This window comes from Dromiciops gliroides, chromosome 2 (assembly GCF_019393635.1).
Source record: "Dromiciops gliroides isolate mDroGli1 chromosome 2, mDroGli1.pri, whole genome shotgun sequence".
Lineage (NCBI taxonomy): Eukaryota > Metazoa > Chordata > Mammalia > Microbiotheria > Microbiotheriidae > Dromiciops > Dromiciops gliroides.
The window spans coordinates 701,118,146-701,141,612 of record NC_057862.1 but is presented as its reverse complement, the minus strand read 5'-3'; the positions used below and the strand labels follow the sequence as shown (position 1 = coordinate 701,141,612).

Genomic DNA, 23,467 nt, shown 5'->3' with positions numbered 1-23,467 from the left:
AATATATTACTATACCCACTTGAGTATGTATGTTATTCCCTCTTTGAGCCAATTCTGATGATAGTCAGGTTCACTCACTCCCCCTCTCCTTCCCCCTCTTCCCCTCCCCTCCATAGGCTTTTTTCTTGTTTTCTTCATGTGAGCTACCTCTCCCCTCCCCCTTCCCCCAGTCTATTCCTCCTACCTCTCACCACTATTTTAAAGATGTCATCATGGGTTAGCTAAGTGGCACAGTGGACAGAGCACCAGCCCTGGGCCCAGGAGTCCCAGAGCCCAAATCCAGCCCCAGATACCAGACAACCCACCCTGTTTGCTCCACAAAGGACAAAGAAGGATACACAAAAAATAAATGCTTTACAAATATCATCCCTTCATATTTACTTCAGACCTGTGTCCTCTGTGTATTCCTTACTGAAAAAGTTCTTATGAGTTGGAAGTATTATTTTCTCACGTATGACTGTAAACATTGATGTCAAATTAATGTCCCTCGTGGTTTCTTTTCCCAGTTTACCTTTTTATTATTCTCCAGGGTCTTGTATTTGAAAGTCAAATTTTCCATTCAGTTCAGGTCTTTTCATCACAAATGCCTGAAAGTCTTTTTTCATTGAAATCCCATTTTTTCCTCTGAAAGATTATACTCAGTTTTGCTGGGTCCATGATTCTTGGCTGTAGTCCCAGTTCCTTTGCCCTCTGGAATATCATATTCCATGCCCTCCAGTCCTTTAATGTAGATGCTGCTAGATCTTGTTTTATCCTTACTATAGCTCCATAGTATTTGAATTCCTTTTTTTCTAGCTGCTTGCAATATTTTGTTCTTGACCTGGGAGTTCTGGAATTTGGCTATAATATTCCTGGAGGTTTTCCTTTTGGGATCTCTTTCAGGAGGTGATGGGTGGATTCTTTCAATTTCTATTTTAGCTTCTGCTTCTAGAATATCAGGGCAATTTCCCCAGACAATCTCTTGGAGGATGGTGTCTAAGCTTTTGTTTTGGTCGTGGTTTTCAGGTAGTCCAATGATTTTCAAATTATCTCTCCTGGATTTATTTTCCAGGTCAGCTGTTTTTCCGAGGAGATATTTCACATTGCCCTCTATTTTTTCATTCAGTTGGATTTGCTTTACCGTGTCTTGGTTTCTCATAAGGTCACTAGCTTCCATTTGTTCAATCCTAATTCTTAGGCAATTATTTTCATCAGACAGTTTTTTAAAATCTCCTTTTCCACTTGGCTTTTTAAGCTGTTGACTCTTTTTTCATGCCCCTTCTGCATCTCTCTCATTTCTCTTTCCATTCTTTCCTCCCTTTCTCTACATCTTCTTTCTATTTCTCTTACTTTCTCTTCAAAGTTCCTTTTGAGAGCTTCCATGGCCTGAGACCAGTTCATATTTTTCTTGGAAGCTTTGGATGTAGGGGCCCTTTGGTTTATTTCCTCATCTGATGGTGCCCCTTGATCTTTCTTGTCGCTGAAGAAGCTTTCTCTAGTTCTGAACTTTCTTTGCTTGCTCATCTTTTACTAGACTTTAAACTCTCCACTGGGGGGCTCTGCTTTTTGGTTCCACTACTGTTCCCAGCTTCAGAGGGTGCCAGGTGTTTTGGTTTGAGGGAGGGCAGGTTTTACTCTCACCTGGCCTGTTCTCTGGTCTGAAGATAACCTCAAACCTACTTACTAAACAACCAACCAGCAAAGCTTTCTGTGGTGTGGTTCTTAGCTTTGATGAGTCTGCACCCCTCTCCGACCTGAGCCTCCTGCCACTCAGGATTTCTTCCTGGTTCCCCTCTGGGATGGGACAGCTGAATTCCTCCCTAGATCCTGCTGATACCCCTGCACTTCCCCCCTGGCCAGCCTTTCATCTCTCTCACCGGACAGCACGCTCAGTTCTGGAAGACGCTGGTGCTGTATCTGATTCAGAGGCTCTGGGGTAAATTCCTCCGATGGTGTGGATAGGGTCTCTGTCTATGTGATTGAGGGGTGAGACTTTATTCACAGCCCAGCCTCTGCAATCTATCTATAGCTGGAGAATAATCTTAGCCCGTATTTCTGTGTGTTTTTCTGCTCCAGGAGTTCTTTTATTGCTGTTTTGGGGGTAATTGTATCAGGAGCTCTGTGCGTTTAATGTCTTGGCTCTTCCCCCGAGTGGGTCCTTTCTAACTCTTAGCATTCTGTGATTGGATTATTAGAACTCTGTTACATGCAATGTACTATGTTAAACTCAGGGTTACCAATATGAAAACTAAAGAGTTCTTAAAGAGATTTCCTCAAAGATATCGTGTTCCTTTGGGAACATCACAGCATATAAACATGGAATCAAGTACAAATAATATACAAAGTAACATTAAATAAGGGAAGAGTGCTAACAATTGGATTGAATTTTCTCAGAAGCCTTTTTTTCTTAAAAATATTCAGGGTAGTCTGGTTGTGGAAACATTCCCACATTTGAAATTTGAGTAATTGGAGTATGAATCTTTACTCCATTTCTACCTGTGTGGCCTCAGGGAACCCCTTTATCTATAAAATGAGAGGTTAGGATTAGGTGATTAGAGCATTTTTTCATATGACTAAAGATAGCTTTGATTTCTTTGTCTGAAAATTGCCCGTTTATGTCCTTTGATCATTTATCAATTGGGGAATGACTTGTATTTTTATAAATTTGAGTCAGTTCTCTATATATTTGAGAAATGAGACCTTTATCAGGTATTTGTGGTAAAAAGTTTTTCCTCAAGTTTTCTCCTTTCATTCTAATTTTGGTTGCATTGCTTTTTTTCTTTGTGAAGGGGCTTTTAAATTTTATATAATCGAAATGATCCATTTTTCATTTTGTAATGCTCTCTATGACTTGTTTGGTCTTTAATTCTTCCCTTATCCTTCGATCTGACAAATAAACTTTTCCATGCTCTCCTAATCTGCTTATGGTATCACTAGCAGGCCTTTGCTAATACCTTCCATGTGACAGGTCCCAGTTACATTGGGACATTATACAGTATATATGCCTTTTATGGATGTAGTGGTTTGTATGGTTACTCCTTATCATCTCCTCATTAGAATGGGAGCCCTCTGAGGGGAGGGAGTATTTTTACACAATGCTGCCAAGGCTAATTCACTCTAGCACCTGCTTATGGAACTCACTGCCTGCCTTGTCCTTGTCCTACTGAGGATGGAGATGCTGGTGATCGAGCCCTTGGGTTGGGTTCATTTGACCTGGGGTAGCATGAAAAAGGAGAGATTGTTCTTTAGGGAGCTATCAGTCAGCCCCAGCTTCCCTAGGAACACAGATGAAGACATTGAAAACAGAAGAAGAAATGAACAGGTGTCTGATCCCCTCCAGCTTTGGGGCACCTCCAGAGAAGATTTCTAAGACCAAAAGCCCACATTCACAGGAGTCCTTGAATTTCAAAATTCGCCATTCAGTTCAGCTCAAACAGCCTTCATTTTCCCAGTGTGTCCTGTGCAGGGGGAGAGGGAGGGAGGGGGAAGGTTTAACAAGGTCGACCTAGGCAAAGACCTTTTGGTCTGAGATCCTGAAGGCAGGGAGCCCCAACACCTCTTTACTTGGCTAGCTAAGCACAGGGTCACTACAGAATTCGGTTAAGGACTCCCACATGCCCCTCAGTGTCATCCTTCTCTCTTTTTCCTCATCTTTGTTAAGCAAGTAAGTCATTCCCTCTTTGGTCTTGAGATTCCACTGCTTGCAAAATAAAGTTGAACTGGATGACATTAGAGGAGGGGAGTGGGGAAGACTTTAGTTTTCAAATGATGACCTTTTACTCCTTCATTTTTGATCCTAAGTCAATTGCTTTTTGTAGGTATGTGTGCCATTAGGGAAAAAGTTCTTTGTTCCTGCCCAAGGGTCTTGTTTCCCTTCTTTTGCTGTGAGCATATTGAGGGCTTGGTGACTTAGCTGCTGTCACAAGTGCTAATTTTAGAAGCAGTCTCCGTGCTTGGCTATTGAAATGAAACTCTCTAGTTTTCTGTCTCCTCGTGTATGTTTGGGGAATGCACATTTGTTCTGGGGCCAGCTCTCATCCTTTAGACTGATTCACAGAGACTTGTCAACGTTGTTATGAAATCATAGAAAATCGGCGATGCGTGCACATTAGGCAGTGACTGCACAAAATAGAGCCAGACCATCCATTGTTATCCTGAGTAATCAAACGCTGTGACTCACTGCCATGGTTGAATATGGTCTACAGGACATGGGTTTAAATCCTGCTTTTCACATGGTATCTGTGTGACCTTGGGCAAGTGGCTTAACCTCTCTGAGCCTCAGTTTCCCCATTCCTTTTGGCCACAATGCTCAGAAATAGTCAGTCTGTATAGGCTTGTAGCTGTCTCTCATTTCAATCCATCATGAGTTTGATGTCAAGGGAGAAAGAACTTATAGCATTCTCTTTGATGTGGGGGCCTGAGTGGTTGTCCTCTAACTTTAGGTGACTTAGGGGATGTAAGGGGAGAGTGAGAGACCTCTTGAGTCCTTGGTCTCTGGGGGTTGAAGAGGACCCCATCGATGTTGGAGGATGAGAAGATGGATGGCATTTCCATGCCTTCCCTCATGCCCAGTCAACTCCCCGAACCCTGCCTCTGCTGTGCTAGCCCTCACTTTCCCACCCCCACGACATTCCCTTAAGAGACGGTCATTGGCCTCTCAGGCCTGAGCTGGAATGCCCAGCAGTCTCAGCGATTGCTTGATCGATCACATCATTCCAAGGAGTATTTCTGACCAGGTCACTAGGGATGCAGGTACAAAGAATGAGCACCTTCCTCCTTCCAGGAGCTGACATCCCAGTGGAGAGAACAGGCACATCTCTTATATGCTTTTTTGTTTTGTTTTGGTGAGGCAATTGGGGTTAAGTGACTTGCCCAGGGTCACACAGCTAGTAAGTGTCAAGTGTCTAGAGCCGGATTTGAACTCAGGTCCTCCTGACTCCAGGGCCGGTGCTCTATCCGATGCACCACCTAGCTGCCCCGAACAGGCACATCTCAAAGCGTACACACAGTATCAGTATGAAGTAAATGACCCGCCCCCCCTCCTGCGCCCCAGGACCCTTGGCAGCTTTGGCAAGTCAGTGCCCCAGCTGGGGCACAGGAAGGAGCCCCGCCCCAGCTTCTCCTTCTGGGGGGGACAGGAACGGAAGTGGAGTCAAAGAGCAGTTCTAGCTGCCTTTGCTTCCCATCCCAACTTCCTTCCCCCTCTACTCCGACTCCTTCTCCCTGACCTTCCAGGTCTAATCGGTTTCCAAACCTTTTCTTTGATCGATCACCCCTTCCCTCAGCCTCCCTGGGGCCTACCCTGGGAACCTTTTACCTGAACTCTTCCACTGCAGGCTGCTCCTGGAGATTCAGGGGACACAGCCCGGCCCCACACTTCTGTGCCAGCCTGCACCAGCTCCTCTGCCTGGAATGCTATCCTTCCTCCCTTCTGCCTCTCTGAGTCCCTTGTTTCCTTCACAGCTCGTCCCAGTGCCTCTGTCTGATGTTTGCTAGCTCTCCCCCTCCCCTCATCCCCACCAAAATGCCCTGCTATTTATTTCCTATAGACTTAGCTGACTTTTCGGGGAGAGTGGAAGCTCTTGGAGGGCAGGGAGAATACCCTTTGTGTGCTGGCATGCAGCAGAGTGCCCCATGCACACGGTGGCCTGGAGGGTCAGCAGCTGCACAGAACTCTACTTTGGGCATTCTGGATGGGGGGGGGTGTCCTTTTGTACTGGCCACCTCTGCAGCGGGCTGGATCCACACACAGAGCTCTCCACAGACATTTGGCTCCTTTCCCAGTAGCCATTGGGAGTGATTCCTGGCTTCTCTTTAAGTGCGTTCTTTCCATTCCTGTCAGAATCCTCTGCCCCCTGCCCCAAGTGGGCCGTAAAGGGGAGTCCTGCCTCCTGGCACTGGCACATGATCGGTTCCTGAACAATGTGTTTGTTCATGTTGCAGATGGCTGAGAGCTGCCAGTCAGCCCCCGGACCATGATGGCTCAGTTTCCAGCTGTTATGAACGGTAAGGCGCTGACTGCTGGTGCTGCCCCCAAAATTTCTGGGTAGCATCTTCCAGGCCCAAGGGTGCAAGAGTGGGCTTGGAACACCCCAAACGTTCATTCGTGCCCCCTCTGCTGGGACCACCTTTAGTAGGGAGATGGCAAAAGGGCTGGGCCCAGAACAGAGTCACCCAACTCCCCTTTCACTTCGGCCCCCCACTCCCAAAGCTCTCCCCAGAAAGGGCTCTTTTGAGTTAAGGCAGGACCTTAAGAAGCACAAAGTCGTTCTCTCTGCTGCTAAGGAGCCAGCTCTGCTTCCGCCCCTCGCCTTCTTTCCAGCTTCTTTTGAGTTCTGTCTCTCCCCATTCCATTGATTCTCCTCCTCCTTCCTTCCCCCTCCCCCCTTTTCCTCCTCCCTCTCCTCCTCCCCCCTCCCTTTCCTCCCTCCTCCTCCTTATTTGGGGGCTAACCGTCAGGGTAGAAACAGTGGCAGATGAGTGTCTATTTTCTGTCATTGGCCTTTGCCAGTGTACAGCTTAGCCCTTCACAGTCACTCTATGTCATCCACCCCCAAATGGCTGGCTGTCAGCTCCGGGTGGGGGGAGGGGGGGATGGGACAGGGAAGTTCCTCTTCCCGTCAGCCGCATCTCACGGCTGCATTTTCCGTGTGTGTTTTCAGGAGGCCCTAACGTGTGGGTGATCACCTCGGAAGAGCGGACCAAGCATGATAAGCAGTTTGACAGCCTCCGACCCGCTGGAGGACACATCACAGGTCAGTGTGGACAAAGTCACCTCACTTCCCCAGGATGGGACCTTAACGGCCTGACCGCTTGCCACCAGATCACTGCCTAGCCTGGATGAGCTTGGCTCTGTGGTCGCTCAGAACCGTCCACTTCTTGGTATCTTTCTTGCCTCTGCATCAGTTCATATAAGCCTTTCCAAGTTCCTCCAGATTTTTCATGCCCTCTTTTTGTACGTTATCTGGAGCCTGGCTGTCATCAGGTCGATTGTTGGCTCACTTGCTAGTAAAATGGTTCAGCTGGGTGTCTCAGATTGATTGGGAACTGCTGGGTAGACGTGGGTTCTTGGTTAGGCAGAATGCTGCACAGGGAAAGGCCTGGATAAAGCATCTGCAGTGGGCCAGTCACTGGGCTCCGTGTCGGACAGATGGGAGCCCAGGAAGGACATGGAGGCAGATAGAGGGTCATAGAGTGAGGGTATGTCTGGAACTGGACTCCAACTCACGTCTCCCTGACTCCAGGCCCAGCACTCTCTTGCCACAAGCGAGCAGCCTCTAATATAGTATAATGCCTTTGTCATGATGTTCTCTGTAACGGGGCTGTCATTGTCTATGTTGGGTGGTCACACAAGTCCTTCACCATGGTGCCACCTTGCCTCGGTGTCTGAGGGTGGCCGTCATTGAGTCCACCCCAGTCAGAGAGAAAGTGCCACACCCCCTTCTCACAGGTGAGGGATCTCCCTGCCAAAGAGCAGGCCCAACTTTGTCCCTCCTACTTAATCAGCAACCGTGGTTCCCTCCCGGCTCTGGGCCGACTCTAGCCTCCCCTCCCCACGAGTCCAGACTGGCCTCCAGCTTGGCAGTGGTGCGGCGCCCTCTTCCCCCCCCCCCCCCCCCCCCCCCCCCCCCCCCCCCCGCTCACCTCTGCCTCTTCAGATCCTGAGCTTCCTCTAAGGTCGTGCTCAAGCCTTGGCAGCTTTCCTGACCCCCACCCCCACAGTCCGGGGATGCCCTCCCCCGAGTGCTTTGAAGACTGGGGTGGTTTTGGTTCTGTCTTGGTGTACCTTGTACCTTGTGCTGTGCCTGGTACCAAGGGCTGCTCAATAAATGCGTGTCAATTGGCTGATTTTGATTCTTGTTTCTGCTGTAGGTGATCAGGCACGTGGTTTCTTCTTGCAGTCTGGCCTCCCAGCTCCTGTCTTAGCTGAAATATGGTAAGGATCCCTCTGCTTTGATTGAATTGTTTAAAGATGGGTGTTTGCTGCTTGTCAAGGGGAAGGCTGGTTAGAGCAGACAAGTTGGGGCCTGCCAAAGAGAGAGAGCTGATATCATTGAGGAAACAGCAGAACTTGGGGGCTGTGAGCCCATCCCATGAGAGATGGCCCCTGGGCATCCCCGCCGGGACAGTGCAGCTTCTGGGGAGGAGGCAGTGTGGCTCAGCCTTGGTTCCAAGTCTTCTCTTCTTTCTCTCTGGCCCTTTGGGTGGCTCCGCACTTTCTCTAGCGTGGGAGATTTCGCTCCAGATTTCTCAGTTAATTTTAGAATCTTTCAGGGTTTTTTGGTGTTGATTCTGCCATCTTTAATTCCTAAAGAAAATTTTCCCCTTTATAGCTTTTTCATATCTGAATTCTTATTTTTTTCCCACTCTTGGGAATGACCAGTCTTCTTTGCATACCTTTGTCCATTTATCCATGCTTGATGTCAGCCAGCCAGGAAGCATTTACGGGGCACTTGTTGTTTGCTAGCTGCCAGGCTGAGTGTGGGTGCACAAAGAGGAGCAGAGATAGACCTTGTCCTTGAGGGGCTTATGAGCCAAATGTAGACACCTAGAAACACTTCTGTGCAAGCCTGGGGCAGCCGGGGCTCGTGGACTTGTAGATCATCAGAGACCAAAAAGGGAGACTGACACACAGAGGCAGCAGACAGTTATTGAAGTCTCTTGAGCAGGAGTGTAATGTGGTTGTGCCTGTGCCCTGTGGAGAAGCCCAGACCCCCAGTCTGTACCCCAAGAATGCTGATCAGAAAGAAAACCAGAGACCCCGTGCAGAGGTCCTGAGTGCTGGTCACGATTGCCCCAGGGCAGCTCAGAACAAGATGCCAGAGTTGGTGGTGGGGAGGGAGCCCAGGATAGACCAGTGTGTGCATGGCACCTGAGCCCCGCCAGAGCTGAGCACCAGGCGGTCATGGACCTGGTGAACAAATCCTAGTCTCTCGAGGATCATCAGCATCTGGCTGGCTTCCGAGCTGTGCAGGTGGAAGGAGAGCCAGGAGACTAGGGGATTCCTGAGGAAGGCTGGGCCTTGTCCGAGCCTGTCAGGGTCTGTCGCTCCCTTTGGAGGATGTGCTAAGGATGAGGCGTGAGAGAGAGCCAGAAGAGATGAAACAAAAGATAAAAAGGGAACAGGAGCAGAACCTCCTTCCACTCCTCTTGCCTCTGACCCTTCCTCCCCCAGGACTCCCTAGGTGGTCAGTGGGGTCAGAGGTTGGCTGTGGAGAGGCCAGGAAGGATGAGCCCCGAGAAGAGGCCACACTGCATCACTTTGGAGAGGATGGTTTGAATGGAGCCAAGAAATCTGAAGTTGCCTGCTCTCCGGGTTGAGAAATAGCCCAGGGGCAGCAGACACAGGCAGATTTGTCAAGGAGTTTGGCTGTGAAAGGGCCTGAGGAGGGTTTTGGCTCATTTGTGGCTATCGGAGCCAGCAGGTCTAGAGATGGAAGGATTGCTGGGGCAGCCAGCTGGACAAGATCGGAGAGGACGTGGCCTCTCTCACCAGGCAGACATGGACGATCTGCCCCTTGAGTGTCCTTCCTGTCTACCCAGGGAGGAAGATTCACGTCCAATGTGTCCTTGTCTTCACATCTTCATCCCTAGCCCTCTTCAGACCCCCTAAGCTTAAGAATGGCATTGGTGCCATGGGAAGAAGGGAATGGAATGGGGCAAAGGAGGGGCTTCTCAGGGCCTGGAGACCTTTGACATCAATTTGGAATAATTGAGGCAAAACTGAAGCAAGACCCTGAGAGTCGAAGGATGCGACTGAGAACACTGGACTCGGGGCCTTCTAACGCCCCTAACAGCTGTCATACATAGGCGCTGGTAAGACAAGGTAAGAACCTGGCAAGAGAAGGCAGAGAACCAGTCATCGTCCTGAAGAGCGGCCTGACTGAGAGCCACCAGGCCCATTGTCACAGCCGCCGCGCCGAGCGGACGATGCTCTGATTTCTACCCCAGTCAAGTGACTGCTCTCTGTTCCCTGGGCAGGGGAGCTTTTTGATCCTGCTTCAGAGGCCCTCAAGGACTATAGTCAAGAAAGAAGTGACTTAAAGTCAGGAGGGAATATGGCAGAAGGAAAACAGGCTCAGAGCAGAGGGATGGCGGGAAGAAGGACCAGGGGAGAGTGTTCCTGCTCCTCTCTCCAGCCCCCGTTGGGGCTGGAGCATTCAGGAGCAAGAGGAAAGTCCTGCTGCTTGGGAGATCCTCATTGAACTGATCCCGGCAGGGGGCGGGCTGTGTCCCAGCCAAAGCAGAGCCCTTCCCCACTTGGGCACAGACGGTGTGGCCAGAAGGGACTCCCAGGCTCTCCAAAGTTCTGAAGCTAAAAGCAAAAGGGGGTCAAGTGGCATTTTTATCATTGCTCCCTGTGAGGGCTCAAGATTTCAGGAGGTGGAGGTGCCGAAGGTGCAGGCTGAGCCGGCATTGAGGCGTCTGAACCATTGGTCGGCATATAGGGAGTGCGGCCTCCCAGTCAAGGAGGAAGCCATTCTGATGAGGAAGGGAAAAAAGGAAAGGAAGAGAGGGAGGGAGAGGAGGGAAGGAGGGAGGGAGAAGAGGAAGGGAGAGAAGGAGGAAGGAGAAAGAGGGGAGGAGAGGAAGGAGGAGGAAAGAAGGAAGGAAATCCGAAGCACCTACTCCATGCCAGCTTGTGTGGTGGCAGTCCTCCTGCCCACTGCTTCTCTGCTCTCTTGGCTTATGTGGGTCCTTTGAGGATGCCCTGCCCTAGTCCTCACGTGGGTATTGCTTGGAGCACTGGGGCAGTCCCTCTCCACCATGCACCTCCACTTGCGAAACCCCAGTGGAGCTGGGCCCGGCCTGAGGGAAACACTCAGGTGAAGCGGGTGTCCTTGACCTGGACCCCCCATTCATCCCTCTCATGACACAATTCCAGGGTGCTTTACCCAGTGGTGAGGCAAATCCCCTGCCACTTCTGTCCTTTCAGTCACTTGAGTGTTTCTATCCAAAAGGGTTTTTCAAAGCTCCGTTGGTGGAAAGAGGAGGCGGCTCCTTGTTCTGAGTGTCCCAGTCTGGGGTCAGGGAGAGCTCCTGTCCTGGGGGAGGGCCCCTCCCGGGAGGTCTCTGAACACAAGCTGAGGCCCCTTCCTTAGGCTTCCAGTGGCTTTCCGCTATCTCACCCTGTTCAATCAGGTCAGCGTCGTCCTCCCAGGTGAGGCTGCCCCAGGACCCAGGCCTCCCTCCCTTTGGAGATATTGGGATGAAGCCTGCAGTGCTGGCCACTGAGGGAGGGCCCTTGAACGCTTTGGGATTCCCTGCTGCACCCCGCCTCTCATTCCCTTACATCCTTGTACACACCTTCCCAGTGTGCACTGGGGGCTTTTCTCTCGGTCCCTTGAAGCCACCTGGATAGGCTTGGTGCACACTCTGGATGCTCCCTGGCTGGCCTCTGCTGTGTGCCTGTCTTAACTCTTCTGGTCACCACTCCCCCAAGGTCATTCTGGGTGGCCTCTCTTCTCTGGCTGTGTTCCAGTTTGCTTGTCTAGCACAGACCTCGCCAGAGCTCTGGGAGTGAACTACAAATAGCTGTCTCTACTGGCTTGTGGCTGGAGTGCATGACCCAGCAGGTGTCCGACACTTGGCTGAAGGAAGAGCTGAGGCCGGGAAGCTCCCAAGCATCTTCCCCAAAGACAGTCATCCCTCCCCCTCTCCTCCTCCTTCCATTGGATTCTGGACCCATTCAAATAAAAGGACTAACGCCACTCCTTGGCCCAAGTCACACTGATGTGCCACCTGTAGTGGCTAAGGGCAGAATGGAGGAGGAAAATGCACAGCATCTGGACCCTCCTCTTCTATGGTACCAGTAGCTGGAGGCTGATGCTCTTCCCTGGAGCTGAGTGCCACCCTCTGGCTACCTCAGAAAGTCACCTGTGGACGTGCCCTTTGTGTCTGTCAGGCTAAAGGGTCCAGCTTGTACCTGGGCAGGAGTCCTTGTACAATCCCCCTGACAGACTCACCGCTCTGGGGTCTGCCTCATCTATCTCATTGCCGCTTTCTTCCCACAGTGACTGAGGCCGCCCGGCTCTCTCCTCCCCACCCAGAGCAACCTCTGTGGCCTGGAGCCCAGACAGGCTTGTTCCTCATCCCCAGGTGTAGATCGGACCCTGGAGTGCTGGTCCCCACCTATTGGCACAATAAAAGCCTTTAGGTATTTGAAGAGGGGCGTTCTTGCTATGGCTCTGTATCTCTCTGTCCTCTGTCCCTTGGTCCCAACGCTTCTCTCTCTTTTTTTTTTCCTTGGTGGGGTAGTGAGGGTTAAGTGACTTGCCCAGGGTCACACAGCTAGTAAGTGTCAAGTGTCTGAGGCCAGATTTGAACTCAGGTCCTCCTGACTCCAGGGCTGGTGCTCTATCCACTGTGCCACCTAGCTGCGCCCCCCCCCCCCCCCCAACGCTTCTCTCTCTTTTTTTTTCCTTGGTGGGACAATGGGGATTAAGTGACTTGCCCAGGGTCACACAGCTAGTAAGTGTCAAGGCTCTGAGGCCGGATTTGAACTCGGGTCCTCCTGAATCCAGGGCTGGTGCTCTGACCACTGCGCCACCTAGCTGCCCACCAACGCTTCTCTTTTCAGCCTAAAGGCTCCCAGGAACTTGAACTGGTCTTCCTGTGCCGCAGCTCCCGAATCTCCTCACCGTGGTTGTCACCCTCCGACCTGCCTTCCCAAAATGGGGCCCAAGAACAACTACGGCCTCCCTAGGAAAGAGGAGTCTACTAGGGCCGCCTGCTCCTTTTCACCTGAGCTCCAGGCTAGCTCTCTCCCCTTTTCTCGTATTTCTGTGTTTGCATTTCACTTTGTCCCCTGTTATATCTGTCCTAGTTTTCAAAGAGGGACAAGAATGGAGGCCCTGACTCCTGGCCCAGTTCTCAAGGGACAGTCAGTGAGCATTTGGAAAAGGAGGCTTTGTGTACAAAACAGCCTCCAGACCTCATCTGCAGGGACCAGGTGGTTTAAGGACATTGCTCGGGAGAGGAGAGCAATCAGAGTGGGGAAGGACCTCGAACTAGCCGAGGGAAGTGTGGACATGAAGCCTGGAGAAGGGAGGACATACGCGGGGCTGTGGTAGCTGCCTTTGAGAACTTCCTGGGCTGGGGTGTGGGAGAGAGAGGCTCGGTTCTCTGTTCTGAGAGCCAAGAATGACACACTAGGGGGAAATGTGGAGAGGGGTCCTTGAGGCTGGGGTCAGGAAAAGCTCACCCTGAGGGGAAGCTCCAGAGAGCCGTCATGACCATGGGAGACACCTCTTCTTGTCCATGTTGGTAGCGCTCACTCTTCGGTGGCATTGAGCCCTTTACCCGCTGGGGACAGACCTTTGATTGTGTTTTCTCTTTGCTCTCAGGACCCTATCAGACCTCAATAAAGATGGGAAGATGGACCAGCAAGAATTCTCCATCGCCATGAAGCTCATCAAGCTCACACTTCAAGGGCAGCGCCTGCCTCCGTCCCTGCCTCCGGTCATGAAGCAACCACCTGTCTTCTCTCCCTTGGCATCTGCACGCTTTGGTAGCTACACTTAGAGTGAATGCTAGCCTTGCACAGGGTCCGGAGTAGGCCAGAGAGGTGGAGGTAGCCGGCGGCCAGTGGACGGCAAGGTGGAGGCTAGAACCCCCCTTAGATCCAGCTGTTGCCAGGCCGTACGCGGGGCCTGCCGTGCCTGGGAAAGTCTCTTGGACAGTTTCTAGCTAGCCCTAGGGGGCCGGTCTCTAAGTCATCGGGCATGGGCACCCTGTCACTTGGGGCCCAAAGTACCAAGAAACTTAACACATGTAGCTTATGCTGATGGGAGGTCTGCAGACAGTGTGCATTTTCAAATTGGACGTGCCCAGTCTTTGGGTGGACTGGGCCAGCTTCTGCTGCCACCTTCCTGTGGAGCTGGGCCTTTGCCTGCTGAACCTTGTTCCCCAAGAAGCTCTTTCCAGGTGGGCTTTAGAACCCTTCTGGTGGGGAATGATTGTGGCTCATCCCTGCAGGGACCCAGCTTGCTCCCCTCAGCTGTGGCCTCCTGTATCATCACCACAGTGTGGGCACCTGGCAGCAAAGTCATGCAGTCACATAGGGCCCCACCCCGCCCCCAATTCTAACTTCCTGGTGTCCTTGGCCTTGCCTCTCCGACACCTGTAGCTCCTCCCTGGCGTCCCACTGCCCGCCTGGGCCCCAGTGGGCCATTTCACTGCTGTAGGCATGCCTCCTCAGTTCTTCAGGGTCCCCAGGGCACTTGGTAGAGACCTAGGGCAAGCATCTGTTCACCTTTTAGGCCTTGCTTGATAGTAAGTCATTGAATGAGGTGGTGGAGTGAGCACGGTGAAGTCTTGGGGCCCCTCCTCACCCGTAAGTCACTTGTAGCAAAGACTTAGAGTGAGCCCGTTAGGAGAATCTGGCTCCCTCCCCCACGGAAGCCTTTGGTAAACAATGTGGAGCCAGAGCGTCATTGGCTCTTGGGGGAGAAGGCAGCCCCCAGTTGCCATGTTTCTGGTCATAGGGCGTGGTGGCTCTTTAGGGTCAGTGTGCTGTGGTCACTGGTTAGCCTGACATCATTCTTAGGGCCCGCCCAGTCTTTTCCCGCTTGTGTCAGAAGACCAATGGCTACCCCAGAGACTCTTACCACCTCTTGGGGCTGGACACAGAATCCACAAGAGCTGGTACCAAGTCCTTTCGGCTGCCTGCCAGGTTTTGCTTCTTGTCTGAAAAGGGCGGCCAGCCCTCACCCCCAACCAAAGAGATGGCGGTCGCCAGGCTTATCTCTCTGTGCCCATCCTTGGGCTCGCCCATCTCCCCCGAGCCTCCGCTCCCCTTTCTTCCTCTGGAACTTGATTTCTGCTCCCTTCTGGTCTCACCCTTTGTTCTGGGCACCAGAACAGAAAATGTTCAGCTGGGACCTGCTGCCAGAAATAGCCAAGGGTTCTCAGGTCACTCTCCTACAGGCCAGTTTTCCTTTAGTGAATTCCAAAGTCAGTCGAAAGAATAGTCCTTTTGACTCCAGAGGGATCCCTGGGCCCAGGCAGCTGTGGGCAGAGGCAGAGAGACATGGCCTAGCCTTCATGGAGGGTGGCTGCCCGAGGGCTTGCCTGTGCAGGCAGCCCCTGAAGCATCTGTTTCCGCCATTCCTGGCTGCATGTTTTGTTGTCACAAGGTCACAACACCCCTCGAGAGGAAGAGGATACTTGGTGGTGGGTGATGCATGCTTGACCTGGCTGAGCCTCATCAGGGGGTGAGGGCCAGGGGGTTGGAGATGAGCCCACACAGGGCTTCGCTCCCTTCTGGGGGGGCCTGCCGTGGCTTTGGGCCCTTCTTACAAATTGGGTCATGAGCAGGGAGTGTCCGGTCTCACTGGAGCTCTGGTGTGTCCCCCACAGGAATGGGAAGCATGCCCAACTTGTCCATCCCTCAGTGTGTGCCCCCAGCTGCCCCCATGGCTCCCGTATCCTCAAGGCCTTCCGTCACTTCCCTTCCTCCCTTGGGGATGCCCGCTCCCCTGGTGCCCTCCGTTAGTACGTCATCATTGCCCAACGGGACCGCCACCCTGCTCCAGCCCATGGCCGTCCCCTTCTCTTCAGCAAGTAAGTGCCGCGGAGTGTGGATGGGTGGGATCTGGGGGTCCCCTTAGGGACATCCAGCAAGGACACACCGTGTTGTTTCTTTCAGCATTGCCTCACACGTCGTCCTATGGTCTCTTGATGGGCAGCTTTGGCAGTTCTTGTATCCAGAAGGCTCAGTCTCTGATTGACTTGGGATCGAGCAGGTACGAGCCCTGTGGAGCTCTGGGTCTACTCTTTGATTCGTTCTGGGGAGATTGCCCATTTTACTTCAGGGGGTTTGTTCTGGGTATCGAGTCTCTCCAGGTCCGTGTTTGGTCCTCTAGTGATTGGAATCCAGCTGGGTCCAGAGGGTCCCCCAGTCCAACTTTCTGTTCTGCTCTGAAATGAGTCATCATTTTAGATTGGAGAAGAGAGAAGGCCACGCTGTAGCCCTCTCCTCCTCCACCTGCCCCCACCCAGTGAAGCCCAGCCTGCCGAGCCTTTTCCCAGATTAATGTTGTGTGGATGTGGCATAGCCCCAAACCTGTCTGTTTCCAGGACCCCCTCCCTGCAGCACGGCGGCACTCTTCTTGGGTTCTCTGGTCGAGCTCTTGCCCAGATGAGCTGCTCCTCAGAGCGTCTCTGCTAGAGCTTAGACACCAGGGACCCATCCTGGATGTGGTCAGGGTGCCCTGGGAGCACCCTCCCAGTCCCTCCCTTCTAACAGGCTTCCCTTAGGGAGTGAGCTGGCCCTCACCTCTGGGACCATGGGGGGGCATGCTCCCGACCCTTCCCCCGGCTCCCCTACACCTCCTTTTCTCTACAGCTCCACGTCCTCCACCGCTTCCCTGACGGGCGGCTCACCCAAAGCTGGCGCCTCAGACTGGGCCGTCCCTCAGCCTTCCCGACTGAAGTACCGCCAGAAGTTTAACAGCTTGGATAAGGGCATGACGGGCTACCTGTCAGGTGAGCAGAATTGAGGGGTGGATGAGGGGCATCCCTCCCTCCAGCTGGCCAGCAGCCTGGTAGAGGCAGTGGGGGTCATGGGTTTGTAGCTGAACATCTGCCGTTTTCTTTAAAATGACGACACGAGCCTTCGTCAGGAGATGCCTCGTTTTTTAGGAACGTATCTGGCTCATTGTCGGGTGGAGGGCCCCTACTGGGCCCTGGCCTAGTTTTCCTAGTTACTCGAAGACCGCAAGAGCCTCCTTATAAGACCGTCTTGCTCTAGCAAGTGTCCTGGACCTAACTGATACCTGACATTCCCGTGACCCAGGATAGCCCCAGCCCTCGGTGAGCTTAGGACGAGACCGCCTGGGCAAAGGGGGAAAGAGGGAGCTACTGAAGAGCAAGTCTGATGGGGCCCGGGAGGGGGCAGAGAAGAAGCACCGGGCACAGAGAGTGGTGTCTGCAGCTCTCCATCGCAGCCCTGCCCCCTCCCTGTTGCTGGTCATCCTCTAACGATTGGAATGACGCCCCCTGCTGGAGACTTACTGTAGAAAAGCTCCGCCATGAGGTGAAGGTCTCTGAGGGCAAGACCAGGAGTCTTTTCTTTGGCCTCAGGAAGTGACGTGTGCTTGTGGGAGGAAGAAGAGGGAGCTTGGCGCTCTGTCTCGCTCTCTTTCCTGAGGACTCCGGCGGGGAGCAGAGCTAGGAACGCACTCTTCCTTTAATAGATGGAGGAGTCTAGGCCTTTCTCTCTCTCTCTCTTTATCAAATTCTTATTCTCCTTAATAAATGCTTAAAAGTCTAACTCTTGGGGGCGGCTAGGTGGCACAATGGATAGAGCACCGGCCCTGGATTCAGGAGGCCCTGAGTTCAAATCCGGCCTCACTAGTTGGCACTTACTAGCTGTGTGACTCTGGGCAAGTCACTTAACCCCCATTGCTCCGCCAAAAAAAAAAAAAAGTCTAACTCTTGCTAAAGCTTATAATTTTTTGGTGACCACTGTTAAGGCTAAAATTCTAGCTAAAAACTGTCTAAAATCTAATGAGTGGTCTTGCCCTCAGAGACCTTCACCTCATGGCAGAGCTTTTCTACAGTAAGTTTCCAGCAGGTGGTGTCATTCCAATCGTTACACCTCTCTCCTTCCTCTTGGAGGGGACAGGGGGAGGGACTTGAGGAATGCTCTGCTCTATGCCCTCCACCTGCCCTCTTGGGACCCCTAGATCCCTATTCCAGTGGTGCTACTTGCAGCTGGGTGGGAGGTGCCATTCAGGGTTTGTATTTTAGCCCCGAAGCGATGGCTTGTGGGGGAGGGGAAGGGCACAGCCAGACCTTTGCCCCCATAAGCTTGTTTGTAGGGGACACAAGGACCCAAAGAAGGGAGAGTCCCTGCCATCCTGGGACTTGGGTTCTGTTGACCAAGATCAGTAGGTGTGAGGGCCAAAATTTGATACACGGAGCGTTAATTGGGTGACTCGCCAGAATATTGGGGTCCTGGAAATATGAGGGACCTTTAGGTTCACCCTCCCCTCTGAACTGCACTTTTAGATATTTCTCCCAGGCCAATAAGAAGGGAGCCTTACAAATTTAATTCACAGAAGGATCAGATTTTATTACTTGGGAATTAATTGAACAACAAAGGTGAAACTAATAAAAATCAAAGAGAAGGAAATAGGAAAAAGAAATACTCTTAACTCTAAACTTAGCCTAGGCAATCCCCAGATGGTTTCTAATTAAGCTAATTCAAAGGAATTTAGGGTTTTCTGTTGTTCACTCACCAAAACCTGGAAAGTCTACAGTTGCTCGCACCACCAGAAAAACAGAAGCCAGAGAGAGAGAGCGCGCTAGCATTCTGGAAGTGCCTCCACTTCCCTTCAGGGAAGTTCAATCTTTCCTCCCCCAAAAGGGGAGCTCCTTCAAAAACTGCCTATGGAGAGTTCTCCTTCTAGCCTCAGTAGCATATGTAACTTCAGGGTGGGCCAAGTGTGGCCCCTCCCAAATGAGTCAGCTAAAACTCTAATAATTTTTACCACATAGGTCCATGTGGAGAGAGCCCAAGGCCAGCATCTTCAGGGCCATTTGTGTGTGTGTGTGTGGGGGGGGTAATGAGCCATGGGGGGATGGGAGGACACAGTACTCGAGCTGAGCTCTAAAAGGAGACCAAAAACCTTCTGCCAGGTGGGGGGGACAGGGCAGGCCTGAACATTGGGCAGTGTTCCCCGAAAGGGGGCTGCAGCCACACCGGCCCCAGCATGGGGGCCAGGGTCAGAGCCAGGCTTGGTGAAGAGCACTCTGCTGGCAGGGCCGGAGCAGGTGGAATGACAGGCTCTGGCTATTGTGGAGGGAGGCAGAGAGAAAAGCTGAGGGGCATGGAGAGCTCATAAAGCTGGGCCTCTGGAAGGATGGGGCGCCCACGACAGAGGGAGGGTGGGGAGCGAGTCAGAGATCCCTTCTGGAGCCCAGGATTGGGGGGGGGAGTGGAGCCTGGGTGCGGCCAGAGCCCTGACCATGTGCTCTATGTTAGGTGCTGCACTGGGCACCAGGACAGAGAGAAAAGAGCCCCTCCCAGTCAGTGGCCCAGCATGGCCCGGGAGGAAGGAATGTCCTCAAGGAAGAGGTCAAGCAGGGAGAGGTGGGAGGGAGCTTCAAGCGCTGGGGGGACCCCAGGGGGCAAGGCTCTGTGTCTGCAGAGGAGTGTGAGTCTGCTCACTCTAGGACTTGGACCAGAACACAGATAGAGGACGGGTGCTAGAGGGGGTATGACTGGGCCCCGGGTGTGACTGGGGCCACGGGTGTGACTGGGCCCCGGCTGTGACTGGGGCCACGGGTGTGACTGGGCACCGGCTGTGACTGGGGCCACGGGTGTGACTGGGCCCCGGCTGTGACTGGGACCACGGGTGTGACTGTGCCCCGGCTGTGACTGGGGCCACAGATGTGACTGGGGCCACGGGTGTGACTGGGGCCACTGGTGTGACCGGGCCCCGGATGTGACTGGGGCCACGGGTGTGACTGGGGCCACTGGTGTGACTGGGCCCTGGCTGTGACTGGGCCCCAGATGTGACTGGAGCCACAGATGTGACTGGGCCCCGGATGTGACTGGGGCCACTGGTGTGACTGGGCCCCGGATGTGACTGGGGCCACTGGTGTGACTGGGCCCCGGATGTGACTGGGGCCACGGGTGTGACTAGGGCCACGGCTGTGACTGGGGCCACGGGTGTGACTGGGCCCCGTCTGTGACTGGGGCCACGGGTGTGACTGGGCCCCGGATGTGACTGGGGCCACGGGTGTGACTGGGCCCCGGCTGTGACTGGGGCCACTGGTGTGACTGGGCCCCGGATGTGACTGGGGCCACGGGTGTGACTAGGGCCACGGCTGTGACTGGGGCCACGGGTGTGACTGGGCCCCGTCTGTGACTGGGGCCACGGGTGTGACTGGGCCCCGGATGTGACTGGGGCCACGGGTGTGACTGGGCACCAGCTGTGACTGGGGCCACTGGTGTGACTGGGCCCCGGATGTGACTGGGGCCACGGGTGTGACTGGGGCCACTGGTGTGACTGGGCCTCGGATGTGACTGGGGCCACGGGTGTGACTGGGCGCCAGCTGTGACTGGGGCCACGGGTGTGACTGGGCACCAGCTGTGACTGGGGCCACGGGTGTGACTGGGCGCCAGCTGTGACTGGGGCCACGGGTGTGACTGGGCCCCAGATGTGACTGGGGCCACGGGTGTGACTGGGCGCCAGCTGTGACTGGGGCCACGGGTGTGACTGGGCACCAGCTGTGACTGGGGCCACGGGTGTGACTGGGCCCATGGGTGTGACTGAGCCAAAGTGTCACACACTGTCCCCAGGAGATGCTAAGCAAAGCCTGTCTTTCCTCTGATATGCTGCATACCAGGTGACCAAGCCTGAGTGTTGTTTTGCTCGTTTGATTTTTTAGTATTTTTTTCTTTCTTGCCAACGTTTAATGGATAGTTTTGATATCTTTTTTCCTTTATTAAAATCATAATAGTATTTTATTATTTTCCAGTTACATGTAAAGATCGTTTTCAGGGGGCAGCGAGGTGACACAGTGGATAAAGAACCAGCCCTGGATTTAGGAGGACCTGAATTAAAATCCAGCCTCAGACACTTGACACTTACTAGTTGTGTGACCCCGGGCAAGTCACTTAACCCTCATTGCCCAAAAATAGTTTTCAACATTTGTTTTCATAAGATTTTTAGTTCCAAATTTTTTTCTCCCTCCCTTCCCTCTCCCCTTCCCAAGGCAGAAAGCAGTCTGATATAGGTTATATATGTACAGTCACATTAAACTTATTTCTGCATTAGTTATGTTGTGAAAGAAGAATCAGAAAAAAAGGGAAAAACCTCAATAAAGGAAAAAAAACAACCAAAAAGTAGTAACATTATGGTTTGATCTGCATCCAGATTTCACTGTTCTTTTTTTCTGGGTGTGGAGAGCATTTCTCATCATGAGTCTTTTGGCATTATCTTGGAGCACTGTATTGCTGAGAAGAGCAAAGTCTGTCATGGTCGATCATCACAAAGTGTTGCTTTTACTGTGTACAGTGTTCTCCTGGTTCTGCTCACTTCACTCTGTATCAGCCCACTTCAGTCCTTCCAGGTTTCTCTGAACTCTGCCTGCTGCTCATTTCTTTTTTTTTGTTTGGTTGGTTTTTGGGGTTTTTTTTAGTGAGGCAATTGGGGTTAAGTGACTTGCCCAGGGTCACACAGCTAGTAAGTGTTAAGTGTCTGAGGCCGGATTTGAACTCAGGTACTCCTGACTCCAGGGCCGGTTCTCTATCCACTGTGCCATCTAGCTGGCCCGCTGCTCATTTCTTACAGCACAGTAAATAGTGTTCCATGATGTTCATAGACCATGACTTGTCCAGCCATTTCCCAGTGGATGAGCATCCCCTTGATTTCCAGTTCTTTGCCACCACAGAGAACTCAGGCCTGAGTTTTCACCTGCGTATTAGCTGGCGTGGCCCAGGGGGACTGACTCGGTTTGCCAGCCCCTGCCTCTTGGGCCCTGGGGGAGAAGTCTGACTTCCTCCCTGCCTGGGAGGCCACAGCTACAGGTTGGCCCTTTATCTCCCTGGCTAGCCAGTTCATTTCTGGGAGCCAGACCTTAGGCCCTTGGGTGCAGGTTCTTGGAAAAGGAGCCATTTTAACCTGAAAGAGCATCCTGGTGAACCCCAAGGTAACTGGCTTCACGAGCTCAGGGAAGGTTTCTGTAGACCCTAATGTGATTTTCTGTCTGCCAGGTCTCCAGGCGCGGAATGCCCTTCTCCAGTCCAACCTCTCTCAAACCCAGCTGGCTACTATTTGGTAAGTTTCTGCTGGGGATGGTCTAAAAGGTAACAGATCACAGAGAATTGGGATTCTTTGAGATTTCTTTGTATTAGTAGCATTTTGTTTTTGTAAAGTATCTTAGGAAGACCCTCAAGCCAAGCCTCTCATTTCACATCACAGCCCCTAGAAAACTCCCCCCAGCGGGACAGCTGCTTACTCACATCCAGGCCTTAGGGGGATGATTCGAACCCATGGCCTCAGACTCCATGCCCTGCCTTCCATTTTCTCCACATGTCCAGGGAGCAGATCACCAGGCGCACCTGGGCTCTGACCCTAGGACCTCTTGGGAACAAGGAAGCCTAACTGGGCAGCCCTAAAACAAGGGAAGGAGGCTCGGTGGTTAATTATGGTGTCGTTCACTGACCCTTTCAGAAGAGATTGAAAAGCAATTTGGCCAGTGCTTGGCAGACATGGGCAGAGTGCTGTCCTGGGCATAGGAGCTACTGAGACAAAAGCCCAGTGTGCTTCAGACCCTTTGAAAGTCTCTAGCTTCTGGAGAGCAGATAAAGCTGTTTTCCTTCATTATTCCTGCCCAAATGATTATGCCTGTTGCTCACGCAGTGCAGGCTTCATGATCTTCGTCTGTAAAATAACCAAGAGGGTCCTCCCAGGGGGTGGCCATGTCACTGAGCAGGGATGGTTGTCTTTGTGTTGTTGTCGTCACCTTTATTAGGGTGGTTCCTGTCTTACACTTTGTGCCGGGGATTTTCTGATACTGAATTTCCTTCAGGAACCTGGCCGATGTGGATGGAGATGGTCAGCTCAAAGCAGAAGAGTTTATTCTGGCCATGCACCTGACCGATATGGCCAGGGCCGGGCAGCCGTTGCCTCTGACCTTGCCCCCAGAGCTGGTGCCGCCTCCTTTCAGGTGAGCGGACCAGGGGTTCCTCCCTGTTACAGATGCTTGGGAACATTGCGTTGTGTCATCTGTCGAAGGGAGGGGAGGTATGTGGCCTCCTAGTGAATTTGTCCTACTCAGTCTACATGGAAGAGCCCCCGGGTGCCAAAGGCCAGTGTTCAGACTCAGCGGGGCCCAGAGGTGGGCAGGGAGGAGCTGAGCAGTCCCAGTCCCCTTGGGAAACTCATCAGCTCTTTGAGCAGCCCCATACTGCTTTGTGACACACCCAGGGGCCAGTGTTTGACTAGACCTTGGCTGAGCATCCAAGGCCCTGCAGCATTCTTCCCTGCTTCCTTACTCTTAATGTGTGTCCTCTGGTGGAACATAAGCTCTTTGAAGGCAGTTTCCATTTCATTTCTGTCTATATATCCTAAAGCCTGGCCCCTGATTGCTCCTTTACAAATGCCAACTGAATTGAATTCTTTGGCAGTACTTCACGACTAAGAACCATGGGGCACCACCATGGGGAGAGACAGGCATACAGAGACAGATGAGAGATGGAAGGGGGGGTGGGGGGAGACAGACAGGGAGGGAGAGAGAGAGGGATGGATGGATGATGGGTGGGTACAGATTAGGGACAGCCCATTTCTGATCCTGAATTGGGCATGAGAAGCAGCCTAGGAAATCTCAGAAATGTGTGGTGGCCCCCAGGCTTGAGGTCTTGAGCCTAGGGCCCTGAACACATTAGAGGACCCTCGTGGAGGTTTGAAGGGGACGTAGACAAGGCAGCCTGGGGCAGGGAGTGAAAGACCCACCGCAGGATTCATTTGTC

General features: G+C 52.6%; 1 protein-coding gene across 6 annotated transcripts in view; it reads left to right on the top strand.

The window, feature by feature from the left end:
• ITSN2 (intersectin 2) overlaps positions 1-23,467 on the top strand; it is a 109,905-nt gene that overhangs the window by 22,026 nt on the left and 64,412 nt on the right. For 5 of the 6 annotated variants that reach the window (XM_043985646.1, XM_043985645.1, XM_043985649.1 and 2 more), the window contains exons 2-10: positions 5,923-5,985; positions 6,642-6,734; positions 7,852-7,915; positions 13,326-13,489; positions 15,340-15,543; positions 15,629-15,725; positions 16,328-16,467; positions 21,710-21,773; positions 22,528-22,665. In XM_043985646.1, the coding sequence (XP_043841581.1) occupies positions 5,955-5,985; positions 6,642-6,734; positions 7,852-7,915; positions 13,326-13,489; positions 15,340-15,543; positions 15,629-15,725; positions 16,328-16,467; positions 21,710-21,773; positions 22,528-22,665 (995 nt within the window). In that variant the 5' untranslated portion in view covers positions 5,923-5,954. Of the gene's footprint in view, positions 1-5,922; positions 5,986-6,641; positions 6,735-7,851; positions 7,916-12,559; positions 12,735-13,325; positions 13,490-15,339; positions 15,544-15,628; positions 15,726-16,327; positions 16,468-21,709; positions 21,774-22,527; positions 22,666-23,467 lie in introns of those variants that run through there. The other variant, XM_043985647.1, reaches the window with a different exon arrangement.